This window comes from Chiloscyllium plagiosum, unplaced genomic scaffold, assembly GCF_037043375.1.
Source record: "Chiloscyllium plagiosum isolate Xiang-an unplaced genomic scaffold, Cpla_swu_hap1 HiC_scaffold_19, whole genome shotgun sequence".
NCBI lineage: Eukaryota > Metazoa > Chordata > Chondrichthyes > Orectolobiformes > Hemiscylliidae > Chiloscyllium > Chiloscyllium plagiosum.
This window is the reverse complement of record NW_028270157.1, coordinates 48,331,679-48,357,883: the sequence shown is the minus strand read 5'-3', so window position 1 is coordinate 48,357,883 and position 26,205 is coordinate 48,331,679. Positions and strand designations below refer to the sequence as shown.

The 26,205-nt window shown below is 41.8% G+C and overlaps 1 protein-coding gene across 9 annotated transcripts in view; it reads right to left on the bottom strand.

The window, feature by feature from the left end:
- LOC122559589 (voltage-dependent calcium channel subunit alpha-2/delta-4-like) overlaps nucleotides 1–26,205 on the bottom strand; it is a 549,452-nt gene that overhangs the window by 97,031 nt on the left and 426,216 nt on the right. For 5 of the 9 annotated variants that reach the window (XM_087997322.1, XM_087997321.1, XM_087997325.1 and 2 more), the window contains 6 exons: nucleotides 25,648–25,686; nucleotides 25,456–25,531; nucleotides 22,995–23,047; nucleotides 10,899–10,954; nucleotides 7,426–7,446; nucleotides 6,470–6,587 (listed from right to left, as the gene is read on the bottom strand). In XM_087997322.1, the coding sequence (XP_087853448.1) occupies nucleotides 6,470–6,587; nucleotides 7,426–7,446; nucleotides 10,899–10,954; nucleotides 22,995–23,047; nucleotides 25,456–25,531; nucleotides 25,648–25,686 (363 nt within the window). The remainder of the gene's footprint in view (nucleotides 1–6,469; nucleotides 6,588–7,425; nucleotides 7,447–10,898; nucleotides 10,955–22,994; nucleotides 23,048–25,455; nucleotides 25,532–25,647; nucleotides 25,687–26,205) is intronic. The other 4 variants (XM_087997323.1, XM_087997324.1, XR_015760448.1 and 1 more) reach the window with 4 other exon arrangements.

Sequence of the window (26,205 nt, the reverse complement as noted above, 5' to 3'; positions counted from 1 at the left end):
GCTATAGTTGATAGTTGATAAGTGAAATGTTGGTGTTTGACAATGTCCTCCTGCAGGGGGCACTGAAAACCAGGAAACCACAAGTTTTTCTAAAATGATAACAGAAACAGCAAGATCCTCTCAGCTCAGGTTACAGGCACTAGACAATATCAATTAATATTAAATGAAGACTGCAGAGAGGATTTATGTGTGGGACAGGTTATTTCAGAAGAAATAAATCAATTCTGTCTCCAATTAATTTTTTGTCTCCTAGGTACAATCTGCCTTCTTCTTTGCCCTTTGCTCTTCTTCATATTAGGCAAGCTAAAAACAAACGAGGGCTTGTACTGTCTGATGCTGAATGCAGAGTCTGGATCGGCTACTGTGCTTCAGTACATATACAGCCAACCTGTATGTATAACCATATGTACCACCTCATCTCTATTCAACAACAGCAAGCTATGTTTATATAATGCTTTGAATATAATCAAACATCCTGAGTTGTTTCTCAGGAGCACTATGAAAGAACATATGGCATAAAGCTATATAAATAGATATTACTTCAAATGCTCAAAGGTTTTAGCAAGGAGATGCATTTAAATTATGTCTTAAAGAAAGAGTACTTCTTTTTATGGAAGCTAGTCTGAATCACAGGGCCCAGGCAACTGAGACATGGCCACTACTATAAAATCTGCAATCTTCAAGGTGCTGGAATCAGATAAATATCTGCATCTATGAGGGCTGTGAGATTACAGGAGGAGATTACAGATATAGGGAAGGCTGAAATTTATGAGAAATTTATAATCAAGGATAAGGCTTTAGAAATGAAAAAGTTGCTTGATTTAGAGCCAGTGAGTACAGAAGTGATAGTGAACCATATGTCCAAGAGAAATATAAGGGGACTAGGACAGAATATCAAGGCATAATATCAAGCCAGAATTAATGACAAAAGCAGCAAGAGAAGCCACAGTGAGTGATATTCCATCTATGATTAGAAAGGTACAAGTGGGACCAGATGAGAGCAGTCCTATTGCGTTGGAAGACTGTAGAGGGAGCATTGAAGAATATTTAAAGGAGAGCGAGAGACAGCACCAGAAGAGATTGAAACATTAATAATATTAGCTGGAAAAAGGACCAGGAGGAAAAATTAGGCAGTCAGCAGTTTAGTAGGAATGGAGTAAAAGAAGCAGGAGGTTGGAGAGGCCTGAGGAGAGATTGAATTTAGAAAGGGATGTGACTTCAGGGTTAGAAGCATGCCAAACCAGGTAGAACCTGAACCACCTTTCACTCATTAATCCAAGTCAGTACTAGGCGAAGAGCCCATTCACAACACTTGTAATCAAGAACTAAACCTGCCCATCCACATTGCAGAGATACATTATGATTAGTCTTAAATTCAGAATATTAATTCTGAAATACTTAAAACATTTTATATGGCTATTCTGAGCACATCTGACAATTCCTAACTATTGCATTGTAAGAAACTCTTTTCACTGAGTTGAGTAATGACCATGTCCTGATTTTCCTCTGAAGGTCTTTTAAAATTAACAAACGTTTCTAAAAATAGTTCATAATCTGCACTCATGATTTTCTGTTTTCATGCCAGGTACAGTTCAGTGCAAACTAATCTTCTCAATCCCAAAAGGGTATTCTACCTTTAAAGCTGACACTTCAACCCAGAGCTTCATCCTCAAGATGGGAAAAGGAAGTTGGACCATTTCCCAACATTGCAATTGCTCCAACTACCCAGGCTATTTTTACAGCATGACAGCAGGGATAGGCTCGTCTGAAGTTTGCCGCCTTCAGAATCAAACTCAAGACAGGAGCAAAAGCAAGTGACTGCTGAGATGGACAGGTTAGCAAGCCCATTGCTGTTCATTGGAACATTGGCCTCCTTAATGAATATTAGGCACTGTGTTGCTCATTCCTCACTTTCACACACCTCCATATCCCCTCCATAAACTTCTGTCACATCATGTCTCTCATCATCCCTCCCTTCGTATCTCCCTTTGCTGTATTTCTTCTTCCATATCCCCTTTGAATGAACTACAACAGATAGCTGTGGAGGCTAAGTCGCTGAATATACTTGAGAACTGAATAAATAGATTTCTAGAGGCTATAGGTATCAAGGGTATGAGGAAAGAGTGGGAGTATGGCATTGAGGTAAAGGATCATCTATGATCATTTGATTGGCGGAGCAGGCTCATTGGACTGAATTGCCTTCACTTGCTCCCATTTTCTATGTTTCTATATTTCCATAATCTATGACCGTTCCATACCTCCCATTCACTTATCTAGTATTCACTATTGACAGAACTCATGAGCCGTATAATAACACTGGAAGTCTCTGAAGTGCTCTTGAAGCAGTCAAAATAAATAAAAAAATTCAAAAATCTCTTCAAAATAACTTTAATATTATTAACTATAGTTATAGCTGTAAATCAAAAAAATCTCTCATTCTACTGGACAGCATCGTTGCCAGACCATGCTGAGTTGAATCCAGTGGCAGGATCTGGAGCTCAGTCAGGCATTTATAATGCAATTCTAAGGGGCAGCTGTGTCAACAAAACCTCTAAGGCTTAATACAAGAAATGTTTGGAGAATCTGGAGCAAATGGCCATCAGCTCCTGTTGTTCTAGAAGCTGAACAGATGACAGGACTGCTAATGTAAAGAAATAAGTCAGATGGAGAAATTGAACAATTATAATCTTGATAATAACACTCCTGAAATGTAGAAGGGCTACTTCTAAACAGAGCCCTTTCAATTATCACTATATTAAAAGTATAGTTAACTTACCATGCAGTATTACATGGTGCCATGTGAAGTTGTTAACAGCTTTTGAATATACTAATTCTAGACTATGCTTTGTCAAGGTTTAGAATTCATTTGAAGTACTGTGAATCACTTCTTCTAACAAAGAGACCCTACGTCATGAAAATAGTGGGAGACAAAAGTTCGTACCCTCACACTGGAATAGAGAAGGGTGGGATTGATTGGTATGGGTCGGTCCCCGTTTGTTGATTGCTGGCTTCTTCTCTACTAGCTGCTATTTCTTGGAAGCTTCGCTGCATGAGTGACCTCAATAATCTATAAATTTGGAAAGCATCCTTTTATTAAAAGTTGGGCAATAAGATTCAGTTTCCTGAAATCAGCAGTACAGAAATAGGCAATGTCAATGCCTGCTGAAGGGTTTGCTGGTCTTCATCCACTTGCCCCTGATTAAATGCCACAAAGCAATGCTGGCGGTCATTAATCCAAGAACCAGGTGCTGCCAGCCATTTTAAATGCCTCCTGTCTCTGACCCCATTGCTAAAGATGTTTTCCTTACTCTCTCCAGAGCAACCATCATCTGCTTCATTGGCAAAGAAAGAATAACTCTTTTCAACTTCCTGTATAGCAGCTCCATACCACAATCAATACAAAATGAATGCTTCCAGTTATTATGCACTCTTCCCATATCCATATGCTTTAAGTGTACATACACATATCCATTTTACTTATTATGAAATTAAAAAAGTCAATTGCTTATTCTTTATACCATGATGTTTTGCTGTTACCTAATTGTACTGTGGTGATGTCCTGATCATGTTGCTACCCATCCTACAACTCTTTCTACATGAACTCCTAACCACAGGGGAGGATGAACTTATCGGATTTCCAAGGCATGAAGCAGAGGTTGAACAATATCTCAATCTCTTTACATATAGATTTCAGAAGGTGTTAGTGCGAAATTTCAACAGCAATAGGAATGACTTAACTCAGTTTGCCCGCTGGCAGGCATTAGGTTAACGTAGAAGTGTCGTTATTTGGGGTCAGTGAGAGAGAGAGAGAGAGAGAGAGAGAGAAAGAGAGTCTATTGTGACCTTATTTGATCTCCAGAATGTTTCATTTTCTAATTTGAGGGTGAACAGATAATTTGAATGCCAACATAGAAATCTATCTAGTCTCATGCATATTTGGCCAGGTTCAGCACTTTACCCAGTGATGGAATTGCCACTATTGTCAGTCTATCAAAAGATCCTGCATGGTCGGTCCCCATTTGTTGATTGCTGGCTTCCTCTCTACTTGCTGCTATTTCTTGGAAGCTTCGCTGCAAGAATGACCTTAATAATCTATGAAGTTTGGAAAGCATCCTTTTGTTAAAAGTTGGGCAATAAGATTCAGTTTCCTGAAATCAGCAGTACAGAAATAGGCAATGTCAATGCCTGCTGAAGGGTTTGCTGGTCTTCATCCACTTGCCCCTGATGTTCCTGAAATGATTGTGTCTGAAGTGATGAATTGGTAAGGTAAACACAGTGGCAGAATGCCAGAACTTCTGTTATTTCCACTTAGCCCAGTTCCAAGAGGGAATGGCTCTGACTCTGTAAGAAGATCCTTCAAAAATTGAAAAGGACACACTGACAAGAAGAAGTCTTGGAGGTTCATACTAGTGTGACATTGCTCTTTTGCTTCTGGAGAAATAATGTGAAACCCTTTTGATATGATGTGGAACAGGGAGTTATGGAATAATAAACTTTTTGTGCTTATCCCTCTTCTACAATGTTCATTTCTGTTGGATAGAGATGGCCTGAACCTCAAAGGGTCATAATCCATGATGGAGGAGTATCTTCCTTCCATTACTAAGTGTTGTGTTCTGTGATGATCTACTTCATTTTATAAAAGAGAAAGATGGTGAGGTTTATAACATGGAGAGAAATGACATGAGCAGAAAAATATAATTTATGCAGAAGAGACAGCATTGAGAGTTTTTGAGGTGGGTGTATTTGTGCTAGAACAACCAGCCAAGAATAGCTGGTGTGGGAAATGCAATTACCACACTGGTTCAGTGATGGGCACCCTTTCTTAGATTAGGTTTCAGCAAATTACAAATACAGTATTAGATTAGATTAGATTACATTACATCACAGTGTGGAAACAGGCCCTTCGGCCCAACAAGTCCACACCGACCCGCCGAAGCGAAACCCACCCATACCCCTACCCCTACATTTACATTTACCCCTTACCTAACACTACAGGCAATTTAGTATGGCCAATTCACCTAACCTGCACATCTTTGGACTGTGGGAGGAAACCGGAGCACCCGGAGGAAACCCACGCAGACACGGGGAGAACGTGCAAACTCCACACAGTCAGTTGTCTGAGGTGGGATTATCGTGCACTGATTCTAAAGTATGTTATCTTTGACCTGGATTCACTCAAAGCTGGCACTGGAAATAAAAGGGGTAAAAACCTTTCTTTGTCAGGATATTTCAAAAGCAATTAATTAAGCAAAGCTTTAAACTACATTAACAGGTCCATCTGCTGTAGTGGGATAAATCTGTTGTAGAGGATGTAATAACATGGAATGAAGTGGTTAAGGTAACAATTTACATCACAAAAGAATAAATATAATGCAATTTGTTTGAGAATGAACTGCAGGAACCAGACCACTAACCTCTCAAATCAATATTTTGGCAGAGAAGTTGGGTTGAATTTTAACCAAAAAGAAGATACATTTTGGTCAGGTTGTGGTCTGGGATAACAGTCTCAAAGATCTGTTTCCAGATTCAAGGCTACCCCCAACCCACCCATTTTTCACTTTAATTAAGGCTGACAGGTAGATGGGTGATTAATCTAATCCAAGAAGGCAAATTTGGACTTTAACTATGATAAGAAGGTTGAGAGCCTCACAGTTTTTTTAAACATTACTTGTAGATTCCTCTGTGTTTCCTGTGCTTCATTGTGATAAGTACTCGTTGGATTTGTGTGGTAAGAGCTTTCACACCTACCTCATGAATCTGGGTGTCTGTCTCAGGACCTTCTATGATTGGGTCTGCCCCCTTCTCAATGATAATATCTTCAAGGCCACTGAGCTTATTGCAGACTCTTTGACCTTTTCCAGCTAAATTAGTCCTCTGAGCATCCCTAACCCAAAATCCCTCACGAGACACCCCAGTCATTCAAGCAATGATTGGCTGCGCATATGATCGATTTGCTGTTCATCCTCCCATCTAATCAGCCTTCCTTCTTTCTTCCTCCAATTATCCCTCCTTTGCCAACTGAATTGTTTTCCTCTTTGCTGCCCCTTCTAATAAATCCCATCACTCTAATAAACCAAGCTGGATGCCTCACAGTTCATACTCTTGACCGTCTCTAGTTGTGTCCTTGGTATGGACCGACCTGCTGCTATGGTGGTCACTGACTTGGATCTACCTGACTGGACACCAAGTCTGTCTTTGAGGTGGAGTGTTTTTTGGTGAACTGATCAGTGGTGACAATGATGTCAAGAACACCAAAGCTCCGCATTATGTGAAGACCCTCTGGAATAGGCCAATAAACATTTTGCCTGCTTTAGGGTTACAACAGATAGTTTGATGTATGCTATTTTCAAAGTTTGGGACTGAATAAATGTACTATTATAGTCTTATGTTTCTATTATTCTTCTTCCTGACCTACTAATGATCTACTGCAGCTCCAAATGGATATAAAGCCATGAAATGATTTCCTTACTTCTGACAGTCTCCACATTCAATAAATCCATTTGCTTCTTTGATCGTGTGGTCATACACAAAAGCTGGGTACTCTGTATTGCAGGGCTGAAAGGCTTCCACTTTCCGGTGCTTATGACCTGCAAGAATTAAATTAGCATGTCTGAAATGTTCAGGGTGAAATTCATACCAAATCAGTCTTTTCAAAAAAGGGGATGAACAAGTCAGGCCTGCACATTTTTGAGATTGCTTAGTGTTGGTGGTGGGAGCAACAGATGGGGGAAGATGCAAGCAGTTGCAGATCGGGTGGTGGGATTCTGGTTATGTGAGAAAATGGAACGTAGGATGAGTTAGAAATGGTTGGGATGGAGTCAGAGATGAAAAGAATGGGAGAAGTTGGAGATCATGGGTTTGTAAAGGGGTAAAGCTTACTGAGCTTGGATGAAACATTCCTTCTGTGCTTGTCTCACAAGCATTTCTATCAATGCACTCTTTCCTGTCTCCTTTTACCTGCCAGATTTCCCAAGCCCATGAAACATAGCCCTCATGGGCTTTAAATTAAATTCCTGTTAAATTGATGGACCTGGTGCCAAAGGATGGATTGGTTACCTTTCTGCCAAAACACTTATGAAAACAGGAAGTGATAGGGTTGGGGGTGAGTCAAGGTTTGGCTTAAATGTTTCTTTCTTTACATCTGTCTCCAACCTGCCTCCCTGGGAATTGAAATTCCCCTCTCAATGTAAGTATTGGCATTTTAAAAAAATAGTGCCAATTAGTAAACATTAACAAACATTGGTTAGTACGACCTCCTGAGGAAGTACTACAAAACATATTAAGACTCAATCGTAATTGAGTATTCTACGTTCATGTAATTAATTAGAATCTGATCAATTTCTAACTAATGGAAATAGTTTGATTTTATTCTAACAAACTAGGAATGGCAATGATCTCATAGATATTGAATGTACAGTTACTTACCAAAATGGAAGACAGTTTTGGCTGAACAGATCACATCGCATGTTAACAAAGGATGACAGCAGTTCATATGATGATCACAGTCACAGATGGATGATAAAGTAGAGGGTAATGATTCATGAAGAAAAAATGTATGAGAGAGACAGAGACACAGACAAGAAACGATTAGGATCCAAATGATAAACAGACTGACAGCCAGAGGCTGGAGAGAGGATTCTGTGTTTGAGCATATCAGGAAGACACACACAGCAACTTTTGCTCTTATAGAATATAAATGCAATGATCTTATTCATATGCTTATACAGCCATGAATACTTTTTAGGTTACTTTATTCCTTGCTTGAATTTGTTTCATATAAATATATTCAAAATATCAATGTTCTGACTGCTGTTTTGCCTTGGGTTCAAATTGCTGTCTTGGGGGGATGGGGGGAATGGGGATTGGTGAAGTTTGCAAAGAAAAAAAATCTGTTTCAATACTTTTTTGTCTAATTTTGTAGGTATCTGTTTGCTATGTACCGTCCTGAAGAGGAAACAGAAAAAACTCCAGCATTCTCAGAAATGCTGCATTGCCAACTGATGGATCTTTTTTACAGTAGGATTTGCCAGCTTGATGTTAGGTGAATACTTATCAAGCAATGTCAGGCCAAAGACCATAATGCCAGGATATAAAAGGCAGTTTGGACATTGTCTTTGTATACACGTATAAGAGATGTTCATACTGCTACATACTGCAGTGATTTATATTAATTAATGCTCACAATATGAATAGACATAAAACAATAAGAAATAGGGACAGGGATAGACTCTATGGCCCCTCAGACGTATTCTGGCATATACGATGATCATGGCTTACTTTCTTGTCCATGCAGGGCATGGAATTTTATCCTTCCTCCCTCTGCCTGCTCCCCTCCTCTACCTTTTCTGGGATCAGGCTGGTAGTGAGAGGCCAAGGTGATAATAGTGGGGGAGGCATCAGTGGACAGATTCCTGTGAGAGGCATAAGGGTTCAATTAAGGGCTCTTTCTGCTGCTTCTGCTATTTTACCTATAATGGCCAGTGCCCAGGCAAATAGTTAGACTATTTGCGAGCTGGCAGAGGAAGGGGTCTCTCGTTCAGGCACCCTGTGCAGATAGTCCTCCCCATGTACCCTCATACCACCCTCTGTGCTCTGAGCCTGAATGCCATGCAGGCCTGGCCCTCACAAAGACACAAGAAAATGTCCCAGTACGATGGCTGATAAATGTCAAAGAACAACCTAGACACATTGAGGTGGGATTGCCCTGATTTTTAAGACAGAGGAGGGGAAACTGTCGCGATGTAACATTCACCCCACAGTCTTAGCTGATTCAATGTAATTACATCTTGTCTTACTAAGCTCCAGAGAATATAAGCCTATTTTACTCAATCTCCCTCTTGGGTCAATCCTTCACCCCAGAAATAAATTGACTGAAATTTTACTGAACTGCTATGAGAGGACTTTTTGTATTAATCCTCAGGATGTGGGCATTCTTGGCTGGGGCAGCATTTATTGCACATCCCTAACTGGCCTTGAGATGATGGTAAGCAGCCTCCTTGAAGGGTTACAGTTCATGTGGTATGTGAACAGCTTGAACACCTGCTGAAAAGGAGGTACTTCCAGGATTTTGAGGTCGAGGTACTGAAGGACTGGTGATATATTTCCAAGTCAGGATATTGAGCAGCGTTGTGGGGAGGTGCTGGTGTGCCTATGTAGCTGCTGCCCTTGTCCTTCTCGGTGGTTAGAGGTTGCTGGTTTGTAAGATCTTGCTTAAGGAGCCTTGGTAAATTGTCGCATCTTGTAGATGCATTTCAGCCTTGTAGGTCCATCGCTGCTATTTGAGGGAAGTCTTTGATGACCTTTGACCTACCAAATGTGGGCCACCTCTTTGTGGTTTATTGGTTCTGTGCTTTGCAAGGAACACAAACAAAGCCTGTATCATTCTGTCCATGTCAAATAATTTGAAGCTTAATTAAAGCTATTTGGCTGCCCACCTACTTGGACGCCAACTTGCGGAACGTTTCAGGGAACATCTCTGGGACAGACACCAAACAATCCCACCAACTTGTGGCCGACCACTTCAACTCCTTCCCCCACTCCGCCAAGGACATGCAAGTCCTGGGCCTCCTTCACTGCCACATCAAAGCCACCTAACACCTGGAGGAAGATCGCTTCATCTTCTGCCTTGGGACCCTCCAACCACACGGCATCAAAGTGAACTTCACCAGTTTCCTCATCTCCCCTTCCCCCACCTTAGCACCGCCCTCTTGAACTGTTCTACCTGTCAATTTCCCTTCTCACCTATCCACTCCACCCTCTCCTCCAACCTATCACCATCACCATCCACCTCCATCCATCTGTCGCCTTCCCAGCTACCTTGCCCAGCCTCCTATTTATCTCTCAGCCTTCTAATCACCACCCACCCCCACCCCACATTCCTGATGAAGGGCTTACGCCCAAAATATTGATTCTCCTGCTCCTCAGATGCTGCCTGATCTGCTGTGCCTTTCCAGTGCCACACTTTTCAACTACTTAGAATGTGTTGCCAAATTGACTGGCAATTTGCCCCTGGAAAAGTCACCATGAGGTTGGATAGCTGTGGGAATGTTCCTGATGCAGTTTCCTGCTGCTTTCCTGGCAATCCCCCTTTCCTCTAAACCTGTCCTCCTTAAGGGTTACTTTCCCACTGAGTAAACTGGGATGCAGTGTACTTGATTCCTTCATCTTAGGTAATAATGTTGAAGATTCAGCATTGATTCTGGTGCCATTCTCCTCATACTTACTAAAATGGCCTACTTAATCCTGCTCCTTTTTTTGTCCTTTAACCAAGTCTTTATCGATGTTGAAGCACTACTCCCAAGCCCAAGAGCTCTTCCCTAACAACCTTTCCTGGCACCTGAAAAACACCCTTTTGAAAATTTAAATCTACTATATCCACTGGGTTCCCTTTATATAACTTCCTGGTTTATTTCCTAAAAAAAAAACTGGAATAGATTTGCCTTTCATATAAACATATTCACTTTGTGAATTTTCAAAGTGCCCTGTTGTAACCTTCTTAAAAATGGATTACAGTATTTTCTTTTCTCCTTCTTCGATAGCAAAGTTAATTTGCTAACTTCCAATCCATTGGGATGGTTTTTGAGAGGACCTCTGTAGAATACACACAGTACATCCATTATTTCTGGGACCATCGTTTTCAGAATCCTAGGAGATAGGTCATCAGGTTTAAATTAATTATTTGAACTAATATGATTTACATAAAGTTCTCACTCTCACTAGACTCTTGGCTCCACACTACTTCTGGCATGCTTTTTGTGTCATCTGCTGTGGAGACAGATATAAATATTTGTTAACATTTTTCTCACTTCCTTATTCCTCAGTATAATTTCTCCTGTATTAGCCTCGAAGGAGCCCATATTTCACAATAACCTCAAGCATATCAAAATTCTTTGACTTACCATTCACTAAACTTTCCCCATTCCACAGACCACAGAAGTTGAATTCAACAAAAAATCTGCAATATTTAAAGATACATTATTGTTCCTGAAAAGGTGTCATACAAGATTAATTCTTCAGATTATCAAAACAGTCAGGCTACTTCAACATTTCTCAAAAGTGAAATTCCATTGTGTTGTAATAAAAATCCAAGTCCTATCATTATACATTATCACTTCCAGAGGGATGGCATGAGGCACTTTGGCTCTTTTCCTTTCCCAAACAATGAAAATCTCCCAGAATTTGGATTCCAAAGAATGTACTTGACAGTTACAAGTCTAATCGACACACTTTTAACATTATATGGTTCTGTCTCAGGTCCAAAAGGGTGTATGTGCTACATATGCATGTTTTTGCCATGAGCTGTACTAGAAATTATTCTGAACTGATCATTAGTGGTAACACTTGGGAGTAAATGCTGGAAGAATGTAGAGGTAGTAGTTGTTGAATTTAGTTAGTGTGTAACACTGATTTGATTCCAGTAGTGTCAAACTGAATGCTCCCGCTAACACCCTCTCTTAATCTTGTATAGTTGAATATGCATTCAGGAGTAGGAAGGGAATTCAACCAGTGCTACTGAGAAATTTGTCATGTTCCTTGAGTATTTGGAGGTTTCCATTGCTATTCAAAGCTGCTAAAGTCTTCAGAGACTGTTGTGATGGCAAAGGTTTTGTTTCTGATTTCAAGAAATTTTGCTCAGACCCTTTTTCCCCAATCATTGGATGTTGTAGTGTCATTCATTCTTGGCCTATAGCATGAGAGAACATACAGAGATGGCATTGAAGACCTTCTTGAAGAGAAGAGGAGGAGGAGGAGGAGAGGGCCCTCAGTAGGGAGCAACTCTCCTACCTCATTCTTGGAGAGGAACTGCTTGCATGGCCTCTTAAACAGATACTCATTGAAATCAGTTATTGATTGCAGTTAACACTTTCTGTCACAACAAGATAAACAACAGTGACAGACTCTGCAAACCCCTTTGAACATCTCCTGCATTATAAAGATTACAGAGGTTCCTGTCAAAGGAAAATGGCAATGGCATCGTGGAATACAAACTAGTTTTCCTCTCTCAGGATGAGATTAGACTGAAGTTACATGCTCACAAAGGGCTTTACCAGATAGCCACTGGGTTTTAGATCCACTGTCATATTTTGACTGGATGTCCTCTTAACAGAAACACATTATAATAAAAAAATCAATATGTCAATAAATAATGCAAGATTATAATCAATTGATATAATACACTACATCTCGGTCCTTGAGATTCCACTTTGGCAATAATCATGCTGGATATCTGGTCCCAATTCATTCACAGTGCCTGTCTGGTGCTTTGTGAATGGATGGTCATTCTTCTCCTGCCCACTTACTGTACTGACATTTCCAGTGTTGAAGAATCTTGGAACCAGTTCTCGGCCATGTTGTGCCATTCTTGTATTTTCATTGGGTTAAATTAATTCTTGCAATGATTCCTAGCACATTCTCCTGACACGATTCACCTCCTTTTCCAACACATATTCTGGCTTCTCAAAACTTTGCACTCCACTCAGGCACGCAGACATTGTACAATGCACATTATGTAAACAAGCAGGCAGTCGGCCCTTTGTGTGCTGCCTGTGTCAGAAAGAATTAGTGTAAGTCCATCCCCCCACCATATTTAGGTCCGATTGAATTTTATTCTTTAAACCAGCTAACTGATTTTTCTGAGGTCCATGGAAATTAGTGGATTGTGAAGGCAGGACAGAAAAAAGAGAGTGATATGTTTTGAGTTTGATATCAGTGTTGTGCTCCTGGATTTTATCTCTGGTGGTTTTTGCAAATCTTAGATGATATTTGGCAGGCACTGAAACCTGCTATTGGGACTGCCAAGGTTGGCCCAGGAAGTGAAATCAAAATTGCAAATGTTAAAGTGTAGTGCATACTGAAGGGAACAGCTGTGCTTTGAGAAAACCTAAAGAGAAACACATGAATCTGGTTGAATTTTTGGAAGCTGTATTGTGAATGTTCAATTTCACAAACAGCAAGGAAATATTCTGGAATGCTTCAGTGAATGTATTTATGCCAAGTGTTGGTTTGCAGGTGGCAGTGCCAAGAAGGAAAGAGCTGGAAAGCACAGCAAATGATTCAGGTTGTCAAGAAGAAAGAGAATCACAGATGGGCATCCTACTTTGATGATGTGTGATTGAGCAGTGATCACAGGAAGTAAGGTTAAAGGATTACTTCCCTGTTACAGAACTGTTTTAGTGATGATGTATGCATATACAGACACTTTATGAATAAAATATATTTTTGAAATAAAAATAAGTCAGCATCACTGAGAGGAGTGGGTGAGGTGAAGACCATGTGACAGGCAGTTGACATCATGGAGAGGGGTTGGGAAGGGAGAGGAGAAGAGAGAGGAGGGAGAGGAGAGGAGAGGAGGGAGAGGAGAGGAGAGGAGAGGAGAGGGAAGGGTGAGGTGAGGACCCTGTGACAGTCAGTCAGTGTCACTGAGAGCAGTGGGTGAGGTGAGGACCCTGTGACAGTCAGTCAGTGTCACTGAGAGAGTGGGCAACAGTTCAGCCTTAACACAAGGATAAAGGTGACAACACCACAGATCAATGGGCATAGGGTTTATGGGTAGTTCTATAAACTCTCAAAATGGGTTTTCAAATTGCCACAGTTATCATGTGTAACATTAAATCAACTATGCAATGTGTTTCCAAGCTGGCTTATCTGGCCAACATCCAAAGAAGACCTCCTGTTTCTGACACAGGAAATAGTTGGAAAAATGGGCCAAATTTGGTCAGTGGTTAATGACTGCCACCCCTCTGGCCTGGCTATTCTGCTGCAAGGAGGCAACACCTCCATCGCCGAGGTTAAGGAGGTGCTGGGTGGGTACCTCCTCATAGCATACGTTTTGTAAAGAAACACTCCCCTGAGATTAATTAATGTGTAGGCCCCAGTGGTAAAGAATGAGCAGCTGGCTGTCCTCCCATTGCTGCTGGTGATGTCCAGGCGGTCATTCTGGCCGGAGAGTTTGACTGCATCATCCATACAGATAGACGGTCCAGAGGGGCTGACAGCAAACCTGACGCTACATCCAGAGTTCTGATGGCAACAGTCAAAGTCCTCAAGTTACACGACGTCTTCAGCATCCCTGCAGCATAGATACACCTGGCCGCAGCCAGACAGCTCTATCTGCTCAAGGATAGATTTCCTGTTTACATTCCGCACATTCTCAGTCAGATCCACCAATGTCAAGCCGGTGTCTCTCTCTGACCACTGCCTCCTATGGCCACCTGTCACCTACAGGATGATCAGTGGGCTGGCAAGGGAGCATGAAAGCTGAATGTGAAACTGTTAACCCCAGAAATCATTGAGGAGCTCAAAAGGGATTACACAGGTTGGAGAACTGTGAAGCCTCTGTTTGAGTCTCCAGCAGACTGATGGGAAACAGTCAAGGGGAACATCAAGAGATTCTTCACCCTCAAAGGTGTTCAGAAGAGAGAGATGGGGAAAACTGTCCAAACTCCAGAAAACCATGTAGAATCTATTCCTGCTGCAGAAAATGGAGGTTAATCACACGGAGGATTTTCAGGAGGTGAAGAGCCAGCAAGCCTGGCTCTTCACCTTAGAGGCCTCCAGGATAATCTTCTAGTCTAGGGTCTGCACCGTGGAGCAGGATGAGATGTGGTCATGTTTCGTCTTCCAGAGAGAGCTCTGTGCTCAGCAGCCTAAAGGAAGAACGTGGTTTGGTAATGTCATCTCAGTCTGACATACTGAGGATCAGCAAATCCTTTTATACCAGTCTGCATGGCATGAAGCCTATAGCCAGCACAGCCTCACAGCCATCCCTATACTCCATCACAGTGGTCTTTGACCTCAGTCTTAAAGAGGCTGGACCAGCCGTTATCTCTAGTTGAGCTGTTCAAGGCCCTTGAGCCATTAGAAAAGAATAAAACTCCCAGAAGCAACAGCTTACTAGCTGAGTGGTATTCGGCTCTTTGGGACTTGATTGGCCAGGACCTGCTGGTGGTGTACAACAGTATGGGGGTTCTGTCAGATAACATGTGTGAATCCATGTGGAAAAGTATCATCACCCTCAGCTACAAGTGGAAGGAGGAGAGGAAGGAAATTAGAAATTGGCACTGCTGAATGCAGACTATAAAATCGTGTCTAAGGGTCATAGCTAACCAGGTCAGGTCTGCTCTGGGATTAGTGTTTCACCCCGACCAAACTACACTGCACTGCCAGACAATCTCTGAGAGTGGGTGAAGTAAATGTCTTTTTTCTGTCGGAGGAGAAAGCTCTCCTTCTGAGCAATATGAGGCCCTTCAAGAGGCAAATGCATTAATCTGGCACTGACACAGTACAGGCAAAAGACATCTGTAATCCTCAAGTTTTGAATGTGAAATACATTGAGTGGGATACAAATCTTGATCATAAGCAATCTTGATCATGTCATTGGTCATTACAGATTGATTATAATCATCTCAGTGAAGCAGAAGTAACTCCACATGACCCCAGGACCACTAGTCACAAAGACAGTCCAAGGTCTCATAGGTTGCACAAAGGCACAAAGCTGATTTCCTCTTACCTTGAACTCTAGGTATTTGATAACATGCTCTTATGTGCAATGGTGATGTGTCGGGTGGATGTGGATGGACAAGGTTTAAATATTCCTACATCACTTACAATCTTCTACTGTATTTTTATGACATGGCTTGCTCTCCATTCTTTGGAATAAGGTCTGCTATGTCAAAGGTCCATGATGAGGTACTCCATGTCCCTCATTATCAGAGTTTGTATTGTCCCACTGCATCAAGATTATACTAAGCTGTCATTACTGGATGATATGAGTGCTGACTGTTCATATTACTGAGGGCTATTCTGTTTGTGATTGTCCCCAAACGGATTAATTGGAACTATGGCCAATGAATTCAGCTACAGCAGGAGTCAATGTCACTGTGGTGCAATGAAGGTGTAGGGGTATTGAAGAGGAACAAATACTCCAGCCATCTTCCATTTCCATTGTGAATATGCAATTCAAATATGGATGGAAAGCAACACAGATCACGCTTTGCTAACTCCCCCCAAACTGTCATGCTCCTTTCTTATCTTCTGCCTGGGAACCCTCCAACCACAAGGGATGAACTCAGATTTCTCCAGTTTCCTCATTTCCCCTCCCCCCACCTTGTCTCAGTCAAATCCCTCGAACTCAGCACCACCTTCCTAACCTGCAATCATCTTCCGGACCTCTCCGCCCCCACCCCACTCTGGCCTATCACCCTCACCTTGGCCTCCCTCCACCTATCGCATTTCCAAAGCCCCTCCCCCAAGTCCCTCCTCCCTACTTTTTATCTTAGCCTGCTGGACACACTTTCCTCATTCCTGAAAAAGGGCTTGTGCCCGAAACGTCGATTCTCCTGTTCCTTGGATGCTGCCTGACCTGCTACGCTTTTCCAGCAACACATTTTCAGCTCCTTTCTTAGTTGCATTCTGTTTTGACTGCATCAGTTCTGAAATTTCATACATTCCCACCTAATTCTTTCATCGCTTTGAGCCCCTGGCTACAGCTGAGCCATGTCCATAATCATGATGTGCTATCCCCTGCTGTGGTAGTGACTATTAATGAGCACACCTCTTGCAGTATCCCCTGTCTCCAATGCATTATTGTCTCCCATTCTTCTATGTTGAGTTGCATTCTTTCATAATTATTATTTCTTCTGTATTCCTGTGTTCTGCCTCTAGTCCCACAATTGACTTCCCCATCTTCCCAACCATAGAATACTTTCTTATAAAAACCAATGACTTTCAGTGAGCTTATTGTGGCCCTTCCCTCCAACCAATATGCAAGGACAGCTTCCATTTAGTGAGTCACCAGACCCCTAACTGATATCTGGGAAGCTTCCAGATTGAGTTACCACTAATCCCCAATCTGGTTGGACTGGATCTGCAGGACTGACCATGGCCCACATTCTGGGCTGCTGTGATATGAAACACCTGAGCCTGACTGTCAAAGCAGCTGACTGACTGAGTCTCAGACCTGGATGAGATGAGATGATGTCTTTGACCTACTATGGTGACAGACTTGACTGATGACAGTCCCACTTGACTTGATTGAAGATTGTGCCATTGGGCTTTGAGTCATGGCCATTAAGCTGAATCATATACAGTGTGCTTGCTGCATAGGCTTCTGGTACATGATATGGGTGCAACATTGATGTAATGCAATGCTGTGCAACAAAATGTCCACACACGTGGGTGGCCTGGTGGCTCAGTGGTCAGTATTGCTGCTTCACATTGCCAGGGACCCAGGTCTGACTCCACCCTCAGGTGACTGTGTAGGTGGAGTTTACACTTTCTCCTCATGTTTCCTTGGGTTTCCTCTGGGTTCTCTGATTTGTATCCAAACATGTGCACTCTGGGTGGATTGGCCATTTTAGATTGCCCATAGTGTCCAAGAATGTGCAGGCTAGGTGGGTTAGCTATGGGAGATGAATGGTTACAGGGACAGAGTAGTGGGGTGAGTCTGGGTGGGATGCTCTTTGGAGGGTCAGTGTGGATTTATTGGGCCGAATGATCTGCTTCCACACTCTAGGGATTCTACGATTTTATGACTTACTGATTGTTGCTGATTACCATGACTTGTATCCTGGCTTTATGTCTGCAGGGCAAGACAGAATTACTGGGAGCCTGTAAGTTCTGGATGAGGTAGCAAAGCGCACGGCTGTGAGCATCCAAGTAGATGCCAAGTGAATCAGTGCCCAGAAAATAAGCCAAAAGTCATGAGGATCACTCTGGTCCAGTCCATAAGATGGCTGTCTGTCCCTGGACATGAAGTGGCCTGGCAACAGTATTGCAATGAAAGGTGGCAGTAAACTCCAAAGTGCAGTATTGAAGTGGAGAACTGATTTTCATGTTAGTCTAAAATGTACGATGATGCAGTGATGAGGCTGGTGTGTATCCATTGCAGGTGGTCACTGCCTATGGAATGTACCTTCAGGTGTTGGGATCCTGGCCCAGATGGAGGCCCAGGGGAACAAGTGGTGAGCTCCAGTCACCAAATATCAACTCTGAATTTCACGTTGGGAATTGCCACTGTCAGTTTCTCTCTGTAATGTGGGAGAATAGCAAATTCATTATAAATGAGGTAAGAATAGTTAATGATGAGATGTTAATGTATGCAAATAGGTCTCTTACTGCTCACTAGCAAGATTCTCATCTCACCATCTGAAGCCTGGGCGAGAGATCAAACTTGTTTTTCCTCAAGGCCAAGAATTTAATTTTTTTGATCGCGCCTTATTGCCCCAACTGACACATCATTGTCCTCATTGCTCAGAGGCTGGGATAATTCAGCCCAACATTTCTCTTCTATCTTTTAGCAGTCTGATTATTGGTACTACAATAGAAAGATGACCATCCAAAAATAGACACAGAAATTCAATCTGGTCCAAAGTTGAGCCATTTTGAGAGTACCTGGCACCCAAGCATTCATTATTCAATTAAATAGCAAATAATTTAATTGACTGCTTGCTCAAAGAATTCACAGGGAAGACACAAACAACATGACATTTCTTAACCAAAGCCCCAAACTCTGAGCCACAAAATGTGATACAATGGCAAAATTCAGGGCTTTGGGCTTTTTTGATGATGTGCCAATTGTGTCATTTTCACAGAGGGTTTCTCTGTGAGGTCTAGAGAGTTTCCTGCCATATCTTATCAGACTCACCTTATTAACCATCTATCCAGTCATTATAGCATCCCTCTTATCCAATTCAAGTCCCATTTTGGATCTACCGAGAACAACGAACCACTGCTGTGATATTCCAGATTAATCTGATGTCCTTGGCATTGATGCCATCTTTAAAGGGCAGTTGTGCACCCACACAAGAACTGCTAGCTAAAAGCTGCCTTGCACAGTTCCTGATATGGCAGAGGGGATAACTTTAGTATCCTGCTTTGTGGACAGTGTCTGAAGGCCACACCCCAATGCTAGCATTAACAGAGGTTGCCACCTGGGTCAGAACAGTCTCAGCCACCTGAAGGTGTGCTGTCAGAAGAAGGCCAAGGACCTTGTCCACTTCATCAGTGAAAGTGCCACCATCTTCTCTCTGCTACTTCACATTTACTCTATCTCTGTTATCATAGTTACCTCAGCAAAGGCTCATGCTGTACCTTTCTCACTATTGCATGAAACGTCTTCCCTCACTTAGTCTCACCATTGTAAAACCCCTAAACCACTAACCCTGCACACCATCTGGACTGCCTTCTCATTTGGACCTGCACTAACAATAATAGCTATCACTTTTAGATTACTTACAGTGTGGAAACAGGCCCTTCGGCCCAACAAGTCCACGCTGACCCACCGAAGCGCAACCCACCCAGACCCATTCCCCTACATTTACCCCTTCACCTAACACTATGGGCAATTTAGCACGGCCAATTCACCTAACCTGCACATTTTATTTGGACTGTGGGAAGAAACCGGAGCACCCGGAGGAAACCCACGCAGACACGGGGAGAATGTGCAAAATCCACACAGTCAGTTGCCTGAAGTGGGAATTGAACCCGGGTCTCTGGCGCTGTGAGGCAGCAGTGCTAACCACTGTGCCACCGTGCCACCCACGGTTCCCTAAATACCTACACCCCCCTCATTTCTGGAGGTAAAGAGCCCTCAAAAGGGCAGAAGGAGTCAAGATGGGTGGTAGACCACCGAATATTCAGCTCCTAACCCTTTACATGGAGACGATCCTGACTCTGACTGTCCCAAGTGGCTGATTGACTGTATCCAAACCCCTAAACTTGTATCAGAAGCTGTCCCTCCCTTGATGTGGCTGTGGCCCACTGTTAACCATGACAAGTTTCCTGGCTTTGTGTCTGTGCTAAACAGATTTGTAACACAGCCATTGACTGAGTGACAAGATGCAAAAAGGCAAGTCAGAGATGCTGTGAACATCCAGGTCAGCTCAAAATGAGTGAATGTTAGGATAGCAAGCAAACGACTTGGAAATACAAGGTCCAGTCCATGAGCTAGATGCATGTCCTGAGCACAAAGTGTCCTGCTGTAATGATGTTGTCATTGTGCTCTGGGGTGCAATGTTGAAGTGCCGAAGCATCCTCTAACTTGGTCGGAGATGTGCCATGAGGATTCTTCGAAGCTACACATGCTGGATGTCAATTTTGTGGATGTGGGATGAGTTGATTGGTGCCTGTGGAGTAAGCCATGTGATGTTGCTGTCCACTTCCTTTCGGGTCCTTTGGAGCCAGTGGTGGTACCCTCTCTGACTTCCAAGTCAAGAATTCTTGAAACCTAGTTTACTCGCAGTGGATAGTAGGATAGGAAGCTCCATATTAATGAGGTAAGATTTGCTGTTAATGAAGGACAAGGGACAAAGGAAAGAAAGCAGAAAAGTTTCTGAGGACAGATAGGTGGTCTGGGTGACATGTCTTTGTAAATACATTATAAGGTATGTCCTCTTTTCAACAACATGTGTGCGCAAATCTCTTTCTATTTATAACTACAACACTATAGATACAGAGTCCAACCATCCTTAGCATTACCTGATTCTCCATAGTCAAAGGAGTGAAGGAATAGCAGCTTCTGCATCATATGCAGGCAATGGGTAAATTGCATGTATTTGCTGTCCTTCCAGATAACACAAAAATGCTACTGCATTAAAGCATAAGTGGAATTAATGTGTAACTTGCAGGCTTGGGTCAGGAGTGCTTGGAGTAAAGATTTGGACAGCTCACAGTAAGCTCATACCCAAGATTCACAAAACATGTAGTGCTTGCAGGTTCTGATGAAGAGTCCCTAGCTAAATCCCAGCCAACTCATCTACCTAAGTCTTCATCTTCCCACTTCATATCCCAAAAACTTGGGCACATCAAGCAAACACACTAGATCTAATAAGAGCACTGTCCCCTCATGGATGGCAGGATACAACTTGCCGTTGGTGACTCACCACCCATCCCCCAAATCAGCTCTTTCCCTATCATGGTATATTGTCTCCTCTCATTTATATATTAAATAACTCCTCTTCAGTAATGTAATACCCTCTACATCCACGTATTCTCACTCCAATTCCCACTGTCAATTTCCCCAGCCTCTCTCCTGCAGCACTGGCCTCTGATAACCTCCCCTGCCCCTGACTTTTAGTGAACACATTTCAAAGACTGACCACGGCCCAGCTCCTACAGTAACTTAGCCAAACAGGCCTGAATGATAAAGAATGAAACTTCTGACTGGTATCTGTACTCTCCCTAAAAATGTTCCCTCAACTCCTTTGATTGATTATATTGGATGGACAAAGCTGAGTATTACCCACTCACTGATCTGAAGATGTATGGAACTCCTATATATCCTGCCCTGAATGGTCGACCAAAATTGAAGGCTGTCCTTGACTTTTTGTACAGGTCCTCCTGATTGAAGGGTGTCTGCTGATCTTGTCTGAGGACTAATTTCCTTACACTTTGAAATATAGCCACTCAGTAAATGCACATGCAGTATGTTGGCCGTGTACACGACTTGCACATGGTCTAGATGTGAGATTGACATAACATGGTGCTGACTGATTGCTGCTGATAATCATGAGAAGCTGCTGTTTTCATTCCTGCAGCAAACCAATACAGAAATGTTCTTATCCTTTAAGATCTAAGTCGAGCAGCCAAATTCAAAAAGTCAAGGCAGGGCAGGGATATTGGGAACATCCAGATAGATGGGGAGAGAACAAGTAAGCAGCTCTGAGATGCTTCTTGGTCCAGTCCATGAGCTGGTTGCCTGTCCCTACATATAAAGTGTGCTTGCCGTCATAGTCCAATGGGAGATGCTGGCTTGATCTAAAGTGCAACATTAAAGTGTAGAAGTATACCGTAAATATGGTAGATGCCATGAGAAATGTAGTGAGGCGAGCACTTGTTGATGCCAGTGTCCATGGAGGTGGTGTGTGTGGCTGCTACCCTGGAGTGTGCCCTGTGATATGTTGCTGGGTGCCTGAGATAGAGGACCAAAGTGGTGAGTTGCAGTTGCCAGATACCTGCGCAGACTTTCATGTCAGAAATTCTCAGCTCTTTGTTTTTATCTGAGTGAGCAGGATAATAGGAACCTGCCTATTAATGATGTAAGATTAAGTAGTAGTATGGGTGATAATGAGCGATGATCCAAGTTAGTAATCTCTCGCAACTCATTAGTGAGAATCTCATCTCAACACCCTTGTGTAAACTCAGGGTAATAGTGAGAATGGATGTAAAATTGACTGCAAATGTATCTTCTTAGAAGGGCAATGAGCTCTCTGACCTTATACTCATTCAAGTGCTGTCTTAATATCAAAGGTATCAATTCTCACTTTTTCTAAGGCAAAAAAGCTCTTATTCTTATCAATGCTAACAGAGGTTTAGAGTTAATGCTTCTGATGCAAAACACAACAGCTTTTAGAACAAGGGAATATTGCCATCAAAACGAGTTTTATTCCTGCAAAGACCATTTTTATTGTTGTTGACAGCTTCAGCCTTGTTGCACAAGTGAGATGGCATTTCTATCATTGTAAGAGTGGAAAATACAAAATTGGTTTCATAGTCTTTTTCGCAGCAAAATACTGGCGTTCACTGCCATTTTGCCTTGGCCACTCTCTGAATCAAGTCAGCACTATGAGTTTTCACTTGTTATCTCTACGGATTTGCCTCACAGAGCCACTTGGAAAAGTTATAAGGATAGCATGCCAAAATTGTGTAGGAGTTGTTCTTTGTTTATTAGTAATATAAAAGGGTCATAAAACAATTCTATTCTGCTTGTCAATATACCGAACAAATATTCAGTAAATGATAGATCAAGTAGCAGTAGTAAGTGATGCAACAGGCATTTGGTTATTCTCCTGCGACAGAAGTTTCAATAAACCTCAACAGAGTTTACATTACTGTTTTTTTTGCAAACAAGTTTTAGAAATATTTAACAAATAGTATTCCATGAAAGCACTGCCAGTTTCGAACTATGGAAGATAGGTTTGATGGTGTTATACAGACTGGAATACATAACAGCTTGTGAAGCATGCATTATATCAAGTTTGAGAATAATGAGTACGTACATGAATAAATTGCTCAGGAACCATTTTAGAGCAGCCAAAATAGTGTAGAAAGGCTGAAGAAAGAAGCAAAAAAGAAATTAGGTACCTCTTTAAAAAATCCTCAGTCTGTAAAATACCTTAGCTGTAAAACTACATTGCATCAAGCTAGGAGATCATACTTAATTTACTTCTGTTGGTGAAAGTCATACTATTGAAGAAATGCTTCTTCAATTATTTTATGTGAGGATTGTTTGAGACTGAATCTGAAAGTGAATGAAATTATATTAATACGTCGTGCATAGCTGAGAAACTATGTTGACGATAACTCCCAGTTCTCAACAATTACAAATGCAAATTCCCCAGGAATCAGGAACACTGAATTTGTTCTAATAACTGGTTTAGAAACCATCAAAACACAACAAACCTGCCAGGAATGGATGAATCTGTAAAATCTAATCTACTCCAGGAAAAGTGCCTTACATTGATTGCTGTAGTCTAGAGTCTCGGACCTTATAAGTTATTCAGAAAGACTGGAGCTTATTTGTTTTGGCCTGTACTCCACAGTTTTCTTGGCTTCACCCCAAACTAAGTACACATTGAAAGAGTTATTAACTATTTGCAATATTTACATTACAATAAACATTCACTGGCTGCAGATCCTAGAACCAGTTTCAGGATAAATTTAGAATTATCTTCACTTAGTGGGTTGTGTATGTGAATTTTGCTGACAAGGTTAGGTGGGAAAGTAAGCTGTGCAGCAAATGTAAAGGCATTGTAAAGAGATTTAGTGATTGGGAATAATGGTGGCAAATGGAGATGATGTGACAAAGTGTGAAGTTATTCACTTTAGTCAGAGGATTGGGAAAACAGAATATTTTGGAAAAGATAAGAAACTGACAAATTTTAGATCAGAGGGATTTGGGTTTCTTTGCACACAAATTACAGGGAGTTTGCATGTATGTGGAGCAAGTGATTAGTAAAGCAAACAGTGTATTGGTCTCTAACATGAGGGAATTGCAAGATAACAGGAAGTCTTCTGCAATTATATACAGCTTTGGTAAGACCACACTTGTGTACAGGTTTGAATTGTTTACCCAAGAAAAGGTAGACAGAGAGAGAGAGGAGAGAGAGAGAGAGAAAGAGAGGTTCACTATATCAATACCTGGGTTGTGATGGTTGTCCTATAAGAAGTTAGTAGAATAAACCTTTATTTTCTAGAGATTATAAAAGTGAGAGGTGACCTTACTGAAATATATAACAATCTTAGAGGGCTTGAAATATTAGAGTCAAGAGGTCTTTGACCCCAGATGAAGAGTGTAGAACCAAGGGCAGGATAAGAGCTTGGCCATTTAATACTGAAATTAATTAGGAGGAATTTCTTCTCTCAGGAGTTTGCGCAACTGTTGAATTCTGTACCTGCAGATGTTCAATTATCAGGTTTATTTAAAAGTGAGGTTGATAGATTTTTGAACACTAAAGAAATTAAGGGATGAAAATGTTAGTTGATGTCAAATTCCAACTATGATGCTGATTGATGGAACATGCTATAGGGCCTGATAGCCTTATCTTACTCCAATTTCATAAGCTCTTGAGAAGTGCCACTAAGTACAGTGCAAAGAGCTGTGGTTAGCATGGAGGATGCAAAATTAGATTGGATCAGTTAAAAAACATAATTCATCCAACCCCCTTTGTTCAACCTGCATTGATCACAGTGTGGATACTGGAGGCTCTTGAATTACTTCAGAATCCAATGATTCAGAGAATCTGATGTTGGACTCGGATGGGCAAAGTTAAAAACCACACAACACCAGGTTAAAGTCCAACAGGTTTATTTGAAGGCACTAGCTTTTGAAGCACTGCTTCTTCATCAGGTAGTGTGGAGCGGATTCGAAAGCTAGTGCCTCCAAATAAACCTGTTGAATTATAAACTGATGTTGTGTGATTTTTTTCACTTCAGAATTCAAAATGTTAAAAATGCCAAAACCCTTCTCCCCATCAATTTATTTGTTAAACTAGGTAAACTGCTCCTTTGGAGGTCCAGAACAGACACAACAGGCCAAGTAACCTCACAATTAAATTTTTGCAATGCTCATCCGTCGTGGTGCCATACATTTCAGTTGTAGGGATACGATTAGGTGAGTAATGCTCTTAATTGATTGTTTCTGTTTTTGATGTCATTCTGTACATAAACCTCATGCCAAAATTGGAGTTCCCTTTCCCAGTGAATAAACAGCCCAGTTAGTTGTTCAATAAAATGGCTTGTGGGTGCGTGAGAAAGTGTTTATTCTGCCATACTAATTCTAACTCAGCAAGCAAATGCATTTGTAGTGATCTTTGGAAAATAAGAGATAATTTTGCATGTTCAGTTGTTGCATTTGTGTTGGTAACGGTGACACATACCTTTACAATCTTTATGAATACAGCACAACAATCAAGAGTGTTAAATTAAGCACAACAGTGTCATTGTGGGATAGATACTCACACTGAGCATAGGCTGTGATCCACTGTGGTGATTGGTGGCCCCTTTGCACATTGCTTGGTAATCATAAAGTTTCACCCTAAGATTAGAAATAAGAACAGGCTTACTTATCAGCACACAGTTCAAAACAATGAAATAGTGCTAATTTTGTTAAAGCTTGCAGAGAAACTTGAAATGTTATAGGCGGAGACTTACAAAAGACCACTGTGATAATTGTCTAGGCAGAACAGCCTGCTGAAAATGAAATAAAAGCAGAAAATGTTGGAAACTATCAACAGGTCAGAGTGTGGAGAGAGAAGGAGATGGAATGGGCAGATTCCTTCTATCTGGCAGAGGACAGGGGTAAAATCTTGATGGTAACACCTGAAGTTGATTTTCCAAATTGGTCCCACCTTTGAGCAAATATGCCAGATGAGGCCGTGGCTAGCTGCCATACAGCAGCAGTCAGTTAGGCCACTTTAGGAATGAATCAAAAGCAAACCGTTGTTGCCATTGGGATTTCCTTACCTGCAGGCAGGCCAGGGAGCTATCACAGCTTTCAATCAACTTGTCCTCAATTAATTCCAAAAGTGATGGTAATGACTACTTGCTGCTGCAGGGCCGGCAGCTGCTGAGGTGTTAATCCAGCCTCTGGAAGGTTTGCTTGGAGGTGGGAGTACTTTGGAGGAACCAAACCTCCACAATAATGGCCTGACAGGTGTGGCCATGTAATTTAAATTTACACAAATCATTAGAGAATATCTCCATCCTGAG